This window comes from Semicossyphus pulcher, unplaced genomic scaffold (assembly GCF_022749685.1).
Source record: "Semicossyphus pulcher isolate SPU_LCO1_2020_fin unplaced genomic scaffold, fSemPul1.0.p SCAF_17, whole genome shotgun sequence".
NCBI lineage: Eukaryota > Metazoa > Chordata > Actinopteri > Labriformes > Labridae > Semicossyphus > Semicossyphus pulcher.
Genome location: NW_027211681.1, coordinates 13562217 through 13572300, shown reverse-complemented (window position 1 = coordinate 13572300; position 10084 = coordinate 13562217). Strand labels below are relative to the sequence as shown.

At 42.9% G+C, this 10084-nt stretch overlaps 2 protein-coding genes across 2 annotated transcripts; one reads left to right on the top strand and one right to left on the bottom strand.

Moving 5' to 3' along the window:
• Positions 1-837: 837 nt before the first annotated feature.
• LOC138595315 (uncharacterized) lies at positions 838-2697 on the top strand. The gene is made up of 4 exons (XM_069666684.1): positions 838-1138; positions 1972-2229; positions 2335-2475; positions 2605-2697. Exons 1-3 carry the CDS (start codon positions 838-840, stop codon positions 2472-2474), a joined length of 699 nt encoding a protein of 232 aa, XP_069522785.1. The 3' UTR covers position 2475; positions 2605-2697.
• Positions 2698-8878: 6181 nt separating this feature from the next.
• Positions 8879-9247, bottom strand: LOC138595172 (histone H2B 3-like). Its single transcript, XM_069666520.1, has one exon. The coding sequence runs from the start codon at positions 9245-9247 to the stop codon at positions 8879-8881; it is 369 nt and encodes a 122-aa protein (XP_069522621.1).
• Positions 9248-10084: the final 837 nt, after the last annotated feature.

Here is a 10084-nt window from a genome sequence, read left to right as displayed (position 1 = left end):
TCCAATATTGGAGATGCAGTGAATCCCAACACGGGTTAAAAGGGTAGAAAGTTATAAATTAACTGTATAAAAATGTACCTTTTAGTTAAGGTAGTTTAGGTTTTTACTGAAAGAAATGTCTTATATCTACATGGCTTTCTTCAAAGCCGTCATTTTACCTGAAAGCACACAGGTGTTGCTGGTCTGTCTCTGTCTTTGACCGGTTACTGTGTTTGTCTTACTTTGTCCTGCTGTGTCCAAGCTAACCCATGAAAAACACCAAAGTCACACAACAATACAAACAAACGCACAGATCGAGGAAGCTGAACACTGGCAAGTCCTGTACTCTGAGGGGTTCAATCTGTGTTTTTGTGACAGAAGTCTGGTGGCTTTAAGGAGAGCGGCGTGACGGCTGTTTCAGGCTTCAGTGGGACCTTTCCTTCACAACACAGATCTATCTCTGTAGCAATCCTTTCTGTAATGTGGAAGAATTGCAAACTGAGACTGTTGGCTTGTTATTGTTCTTGCTTCTGTGTTCGTAGAGTACATAAGGTTCACAGGTTTCACAGGTTTCAGTGGTTTCACAAAAAATATAAGAGAGTTTGTGTGAGTCTGATTAAGCTTTTTTCCCCTTTTGTGTTTAATGATATGTGTACATCTGTTTCCTGTCTGGCTCTGTGGTGTGTTCACTGTAAATCTGCAGTGAGGAAACCTTAAAATACACTGAAAAACTGTAAATTTAGTGACATTGAAAGCACCACAGGGACTTTACTGAACACATGGACACATTTCCAAAGTCTTGATTTTAAACACTGGAGCTTTCTGTAACTTCCTGTTGTATCTCCACATGTTACAGTGATGGTCTCGTCTGCTGCTGAGGAGGTGAAGAGTGAGCTGAGAGGCATTGAAGGAGGATCCATCACTTTACCTGTTCCTGTGCTGGAGTTTGGATTTCTTTCACTTGAAAGAACGATTATTGCCGTGGTGAAGGAGAAGAAATGTGACATATTGGAGGAAATTTACGAGGACAGACTTTTCTGGAACAACAGAACTGGACTCTTTACACTCAGAGGACTGCAGAGGAGTGACTCTGGTGTTTATTTCATTGACTCTAAAAAAGGAGCTGTTTTCTTAACATCTCACAGACTCACAGTGTACGGTGAGTAGGGACGGGCAATACCAAACTATTTAATATTATAAGAGGCCGATACTTTTTGTGACAGTTTGAACAATTTTGATTCTGATGATTTCCAAACCAGGAAATTATTCTAAAATAATAGTCATATAAATTTGTCATAATTGTAATTAAGTTTTTTTCTGATTACTCTCGACAACAAGATTTAAAAACATTGTGTTGATTAGAGTTTTTATGCAGACAAACAGACACAGCCAAACATAAGCACTTCCTTGGCAGAGGTAAGCACCTATATTTTCACGCCCCGGGCCGCTGATCGTGCTCTTGTTTTGTCTTCATAACTTCAAGTTATGACATGACTGTAGTGCTGATGTAGGTTAAAGGGTTGTTTCACCCAAATTATGAAGGAAAGATGTGTCACTAATCTCTTGTGGTATCTCACAACACAGAACGTTGTGTTTCATTACTTTTCCTCCGAGTGTTCACCTCCGTCCAGCCCCCTCTTGTGTCAGCAATATCTCAGGAAACGCCTGCAGGGAGTATTTTCATATTTGGCACAAACAAATTAGATATTGTCGGAAAAGGGCAAAGGTCACTGTGATGCATGTCTGTCCCATTTCTTCCCAACCAAAATGTTTTTTGTGAGACTGATAACATCAATTTTTAGAAGTGAAAAATCACTGATTACAGTCTTGGAGGTTGCTCTCTCACAGAAGATGTGACACAGATCAGGCAGTGTAACACCAGCGATCCTACCGGCCACTTAAACAATAATAATAATGTGTGTAAACTGTAGTTTCAGAGTGATACATTTCAGACCTTCTGTGTGACACTGTGTTTCTTTGACTCCTCACCAGAGCCCGTAGCAGCTCCTGCAGTGAATGCAGTGAACACAGTGAACGTGAGCGCAGAGAGCTGCACCTTGCTGTGTTTGGTGAAGAAAGCTGGAGAGACGACTCTGCTGTGGTACAAAGACGAGGACATACTGAACCAGAGCAGCTCGGCTCTCTCTCTGCCTCTCACCGTACACAGGCAGGATCTCACATCATCCTATAGATGTGTGGCAGCCAACCCTGCTGAAAATAAGACTCTTCACGTCGATGTTACCGCTCTCTGTGGGGGACAAATCGACACAAGCAGCGCAAGTGAGTCTGAATGTTCATCCTCTCAGTGAAACATAATGTTTGTTTTGTGATGTTGATGGTAAATGTTCCCGACAGGTGACAGTAACACACAGTCCTGGTTGTTCCTGACTCCTGTGCTCGTGTTCGGGAGCGCTGTTGCTGTTTGCATCTTTTATACCAACATGAAGAGAGAGAGAAAGAGAGAGAGAGAGACTGTGACAGCTGCTCCACACTGATGTCAGTACACACGCTGCGCCCTCAGCCTAGCTTTAGTCCTTATTAATCACATAAGAAAGAAATAATACTACACAAATATTTAACACGACCAGTTCACCTCTTTCTGTATATTCTGTCCCGTCTCAGCAGGCGCCGCCCTCAGTGAGATGTGAGGAAGCTGTTTGGTCCAGACTGAAGTTTACAGAACCACAGTGACGTTTGTGAATGTGGCACCTTCAGCTGATTAACTACTTATACATGTAAACTGATAGAAACTGTGTGTAACAGGGTTGTTAATGTATGAGCAGGAGAAAGTGTCTGTGCTCCACTCAGGAACCTGTGGTGATTTCTTTTTGAAAAGAGTCGAGAATCTTCTGATGTCTTCAAGGACTCGACTGCAAAAACATCAAATAAAGTAGAACAAGGGGCGAGACAGTGGAGAACTGAGAGGACAAATGCTTAAAGGAGGATTGAAGTATTTTACAGTCTGAGTCCACATATTTGGGGTCTAAATTACTTAAAAATACAACAAAGGTTTTCACATCTCTCAGGTTGATTTCTTCTGCTGGAAACGGATGATGACAGCGATAAGCCTCAGATGTTATTCAAAGTGTCAGACAGCTTTACAGAAAGGATCCCTGCAGAGGTGGAACTGTTGTGTTACAGTAAGATCATTTGTTGATCAGCTGCACAGTTTGCTTCGAACCCACCAGACTCCATTTACAGAAGCAGTCATTTTACCTCACAGGAGTTTCTTGTCTGTCTCTGCCTCCATCAGTTATTTTGTTTTTATCGTTGTGTTGTTAAGATAAACCAAAGTGACTCCAAAGTCACAAAACAACACACAAACCAACAGATCGAGGCAGCTCTGGATCAGCAGGAAGTGTGCTTTGAGAGTGAGCGCAGACACGAGTGAGCGCAGACATGATCTATAGATATGCAAAACACAGACAATACACTCGCTCAGGTAGCTACTTCTCTTCACCCAGTGCACATATTTGACTTTGAATTAAAGGTGGAAAATACAACAGATGTACATTTTGCACACACACACACACACACACACACACACACACACACCTACACACACACACACTGTGAAAACAACCCTCTTGACACACACACATTCTAATAATCTTACATTCAAACAAATATAAAAATGTTACAGTATTAAGCAGCTGTTTTAGTAGCTGCATGTTGACCCACAGCAGGTGTGTGTGATGGGTATACTTCACCTGGCAGTGCAGCAGCCCCCTCTTGTGTTGGCTGTTATCATTACATCTATACTGAGTGTTATTAAGCAACAATTAATCCATTAAGGTAAAACAATGATCTTTATTGATTATGAAAGAATGATAAAATCAGATGAAAGGTAAGAAGGTTAGGGCAGTGCTACAAGAAGGTAAAATGCAGATTCTGGGCAAAGATAAAAGTCAGAGATTATTAACTTAGAAAACTGATTACAGAGAGACTGACTGGGGGCTGGCCTAAATAAACAGCCACCACGTGTTCCAATGAACACCCACACAATCACAGCAACTTACACACCCCTCAGTGCTACGCAACACTCGCATGCAGGTGCAAAGAGAAGTCAAAGAAAAAGGGCCAGCGTCCCCAGCCCTCCAGAGTCAGAGACCACATTAAATCCTTTAAAATGTGGTTTTTAAATGTTCAGTGGGTTTGTCTCACAACATTAACTATTAAAACCAAACAGGAAACATAACAATAAGAATTAAAGACAATAAAACCTGTAACTAAAAGGCAAAGCAGGAGCAAACTGTCCTAAAAGAGAATCAAAGAAATAAAATCACTCGCTCTCCCTCTAGAATTGGCTTAATGAACAAGCAAATGTGTTAACCTGCCTCCTATAACCACCAATATTGCACACTCCTAAGCTGCGTCACTGATACCAGGCTGCGGTGGAACAGTGCTTTTTGGTTAGGAAGGTTCCCAACTGAGTAAAACGACCCGCACATTTTTCTTTCATAACTTTCAAATAAGATACATATGTGCACTACTTAATAAAGCCATTGGTATATGTTAACTAATAAGCACAGAAATATTATATTACATAAAAATGTAAACTGGAACTTTCAGTTTGTGTTGATTTTGGCGCCCCCTGTGGACAAAGCTGTACCTCTTGTCTCTTTCTCATTTTGTCCTGTACATGCTTAAGTGGTGATTTTAACAAAAATCTCGTCCTGCTTTCTTTAACAGTCATATGTATCACTCACTTTAAACTTTTGCCCTGGAAAATGTAAACAAAGGCAGCGTGCAGTTAATCGCTCAGTCTAACACCTAGTAACTTTCACACCTCAAAATCAGTTTTTGTTCAAACCACTGTGGTGAAGTGATCCTGCTCCTTTTTCGGAGGCAGAGAGAGAATCCTCCTGAGAATGTGCAGTTAAGTGTCATCACTCTAGCTTTGTTCCTTTTGAAGGAATTCAGTAAGTTGTAATTGCCCTCTGTTTTACAACTGCCCCCAGTCTCCTAGCATGTGTTAGCTGTTAACTAGGTATTAGTTATGTTTAATAAACACAGGCTAGCAAACAGCTTTTACCTCTTTTAGGAATTCATTTGGCCCGTAGGATCGAGTTGAGACAAAAAGCACAAACATCTGACGAAGGAAGGCACATCACTGTCTACAGCCACACGCTGCACATTCCTCTTAATCAGCCGTCTGAAGCACACTGTTGGCGTCTGTGATGTGGCACTGGACTGGTTCTTTTCATATCTGTCCATCAGGTCTTTTTCTGTATTGCTTGGTGATGCCTCTTCCTCTTGTGCTCCTCTCTTGTGGGGTTCCACAGGGGTCCACTTTAGGCCCCCTCCTTTTCACTGTTTACATGCTACCCCTGGGGCAAGTCCTGCGTAGTCATGGCATAGATTTCCACTGTTACACAGATGACACTCAACTTTATGCACCGTTAAAACCTGGTTCCACTGATGTTACTGACGTTATGTCCTGTCTGCATGAAATAAAAAATGTATAATTTTCTACAGCTGAATAACTCAAAAACTGAAGTTCTTATGATTTCTCCCTCTGGCTCCAGATCTGGCTACACCCAAAATCTCTCCTCCAGTCTGGGTGCCCTGCCTGACAATGTGTGCAAAGAGGCCCGCAACCTAGGGGTCATTTTGGACGGGGAGCTATCATTTCACACCCAGGTGACTGTTATGCAGTCCTGCTTTGCCCAACTCAGACAGTTATTCAACATCCGGTCATTCCTCTCCCCTTCCGATTTAAAAAAGGTAATCAATGCATTTATTTCCACCAGACTCAATCAGTAATGCACTTTATTCCGGTATCAGCAAGCGCAACATCCAAAGACAGCAATTAATTCAAAAAGCTGCAGCCAGGCTTTTAACCAACACCAAGAGAAGCAACCATATCTCACCAGTCCTTGCTGCCCTTCACTGGCTCCCTGTGAGTTTTAGGATTGATTTTAAGATTTTATTGCTTGTTTTTAAAGCTTTAAATGGTCATGCTCAAGCCTATATCTCTGAGCTGCTAACCCCTTATGAGCCTCACCGCTGCCGGAGATCTTCTGGCAGGGCCCTTCTAGAGGTTCCTAAATCTCGACTGGTCACAAAAGGTGACAGAGCCTTTGCAGTTGGAGCCTCACATTTGTGGAACTCCCTGCATGGAGATCTCAGGCAGGCAAACTCAGTGTCTTCTTTTAAATCTCTTTTTAAAACTCACTTTTATCGTCTGGCTTTTTCTTAACCTTTTGCTTTGTTTGACTTTTAACTTGTTTTTTTGATGTATGGGTTTTTACATATATCTGTTTTTGCTTGATTTTACTATGTGCCTTGTTTTAATTGTAAAGCACTTTATAACTTGTTTTTGAGAAGTGCTATATAAATAAAGTTATTATAATTATTATTTAAGCAATTGGCAACTGTCGGGCGTCTTCACAGTAGTCACATTTGATTTTAGTCATTCTTATAATAGTTTGTCTAGTTTTAGTCAATAAATAGTCATGACATTAATATCAGCAGATCATCCATTAGCCTACAGTACAAGAACGATGAGGGCACAGCATCTAAGGACACTAGATTAGGTTTTTTACTTTAGGTTTTGTCCTTGGTCCTAACGTTTCATCATCGCTGGTGTCTGACTGAAGCAGACAGCCGGTGATCGCTCCTTTTTGTGCGGAACAAGAGTCACATGACGCGTAGAACGGCCCTTATTTCTGTGCGTGCGCACAAATCCTGACGCAGGAAGCCTGAGTTAAAGTCGAGGATAAATGAAAAATGTCATTTGAATCCTTTTCGATCACATCCCCGGTAATATTGTGCATCTATTTGACAATATAGGCCAAAAAATACAGAAAATCAATTTCTTCGTATTCTTATATCAAAATCAGATCATTTTTTTCTTCCGGTAAAACTAAATTTCAGGCCTGCTTACATAAGTTAGAACCAAACAATTTCAACCAATCAATCTGCAACATTTAGCCGCAGAGCACCAAGAACGCTCGGTCACTTAGCTAGCTACTGCGCTGTGGAGACAACTGTCTACGCCCACTTCTCAACGATCAAATCAAATCCCTCTAACGATATGTCCTGCCTGCACGTCCTGTTTCACTCGGAGATACGGAAGCTAGATACTCTCGAAATGCCGCTTCAGCTCGACTCGACTAACAGGGAAGGTTTACCAGCCACCCAGACAGCTGCTGCAACAATCGGTTTGCATAACCAAAGAATTTCTGCACAAACTGTCAGAAACCGTCTCAGGGAAGCTCATCTGCATGCTCGTCGTCCTCATCAGGGTCTCGACCTGACTGCAGTTTGTCGTCGTAACTGACTTGAGTGGGCAAATGCTCACATTCGATGGCGTCTGGCACTTTGGAGAGGTGTTCTCTTCACGGATGAATCCCGGTTTTCACTGTACAGGGCAGATGGCAGACAGCGTGTATGGCGTCTTGTGGGTGAGTGGTTTGCTGATGTCAACACTGTGAATTGAGTGGCCCATGGTGGCGGTGGGGTTATGGTATGGGCAGGCGTATGTTATGGACAACGAAAACAGGTGCATTTTATTGATGGCATTTTGAATGCACAGAGATACCGTGACGAGATCCTGAGGCCCATTGTTGTGCCATTCATCCATGACCATCACCTCATGTTGCAGCGTGATAATGCACGGCCCCATGTTGCAAGGATCTGTACATAATTCCTGGAAGCTGAAAACATCCCAGTTCTTGCATGGCCAGCATACTCACCGGACATGTCACCCATTGAGCATGTTTGGGATGCTCTGGATCGGCGTATACGACAGCGTGTTCCAGCTCCTGCCAATATCCAGCAGCTTGGCAGCCGTTGAAGAGGAGTGGACCAACATCCCACAGGCCACAATCAACAACCTGATCAACTCTATGCGAAGGAGACCTGTTGCACTGCGTGAGCCAAATGGTGGTCACACCAGATACTGACTGGTTTTCTGACCCCCCTGGACCCCCCCAATACAGTAAAACTGCCCATTTTAGAGTGGCCTTTTATTGTGACCAGCCTAAGGCACACCTGTGCAATAATAATTTATATGCCACACCTGTGAGGTGGATGGATTATCTGGGCAAAGGAGAAGTGCTCACTAACACAGATTTAGACAAATTTGTTAACAATATTTGAGAGAAATGGGCCTTTTCTGTACATAGAAAAAGTCTTAGATCCTTGAGTTCATCTCATGAAAAATGGGGGCAAAAACAAAAGTGTTGTGTTTATATTTTTGTTCAGTGTACTAACTAGTTCAGTGTCCCGCTGAAAACTACTCAAGACAAGTTGACAGCGCTGGCTTGTTTGGAACTATTGGGAGCTACATGAACCACGTGATCACGTGGCGGCGAGACCAAAGAGTGTCGGCTCTGGGTCTTCCTGGAGAACGTCATCCCTGATGCCTTCACTTACACCGAGCACGCCAAGAGGAAGACCGTGACCGCCATGGATGTGGTGTACGCTCTGAAGAGACAGGGACGCACTCTGTAAGGTTTCGGAGGTTAAACATTCACTGTCCTACAGCAACACAAAGGCTCTTTTAAGAGCCAGACACTCGATCAAATGAGAGCTTCCTGGCCTTTATGAAAACTCATGTACAGGACAGACAGGGCTGAAGCCCAGCTGAAGCATCGGCCGCCAGGCTCTGCTCATGATTCCAGTGTGAAGCCGCCGTGTGTGTGTGTGTGTGTGTGTCTGTGTGTGTTTCTGTGTGTGTGTCTGTGTACACTTTTTTGGAACGCTGAAGCTTTGAATACAGAGATTAACAAACTAGGAGGCTTAAAAATCACCAATTTTTCATAATGTGCATGACATTAAATTCATCAGTGTATCCAAATTTCACCAGGAAATACGTAAGCGATAGAATGACAGCTCATAGTGGAAATAGTGGGTGGTCCTGAAAAGGACCTTTGGGTTGATGTTGACAGTCTTACTTGGAGCTGGTGTACTTGGTCACAGCCTTGGTTCCCTCAGACACGGCGTGCTTGGCCAGCTCACCGGGCAGCAGCAGGCGGACGGCGGTCTGGATCTCCCTGGAGGTGATGGTGGAGCGCTTGTTGTAGTGAGCCAGACGGGAGGCCTCACCGGCGATGCGCTCAAAGATGTCGCTCACAAAGGAGTTCATGATGCCCATGGCCTTAGAGGAGATCCCGGTGTCACGGTGGACCTGCTTCAGGACCTTGTACACGTAGATGGCGTAGCTCTCCCTCCTGGTCTTTCTCCTCTTCTTGCCGGTCTTGGTGGCCTTTGACACGGCTTTCTTTGAGCCCTTCTTGGGCACTTTGACGGTTTCTAGCATGTTTCGATGCTTTTTTCTCAGAGACAGATACGATTTACAAAGTCAGGAGCCTGATGCAAATAAACTTGTGCCGTTGTGCGCGCAGAATTGGCTGAAATTGGTAAGCTCAGCCAATCAGCTCAGCTCAGCTCAGTCTGAGGGAGGGGCTCTATTTACCAGGACAGTACAGTGTAAAGATAATGGTCACTAATCAAGCCCAACAACATAGCATTTCATTGGTTGAAATCCTCTTTAGTCTTCTCCTCTGAACTCCCAAACTATTGAGTGAGGAGCAGGATAGTGAACGATATCAGAGACAACTTATATTTTAGAAGCAGACAAACGAGGAGGTTAATTATCTTCTCATGCCAAGCTTTTATATTTCAACATGTCGGGGATGTCATGTCACTAATTTAAAGCTAAAGTTTTGTGTCTTTACTGTGATCCAAATGTGACATTTCATCATTTGGTACTTGAAGATATTTTTTCTATAAAAGGCCGAGTCTCGCTCTCAGTGACGATCCTGCCTGCTGATTTGATCAAACATAAATAACAAGCTTTGGTTTACTTCTGACATTTGCTGTAATAATCTTTCAGTATTCTTTGATTTAATTCTCTGATTTGAGATTTAATGTTTTAACTCTTTGTGTTTGATCTTTTTTTCTGTTGAAGTAGGCTAATGTTTCCCCACCATGTCAGCCTTTGACTGACCCAACTTATTTTACTGACTCTTTGTTCTCTAAAACAAACCTTTAAATTGTGGCTCCTGAAAGAGAGAAAACTGATCCTCTTTCTGTCTTGTTTGTTTTTTTAGCCTGGCAACATTTAAAGATCCTTCATCGATACTTCTGTCGCCAT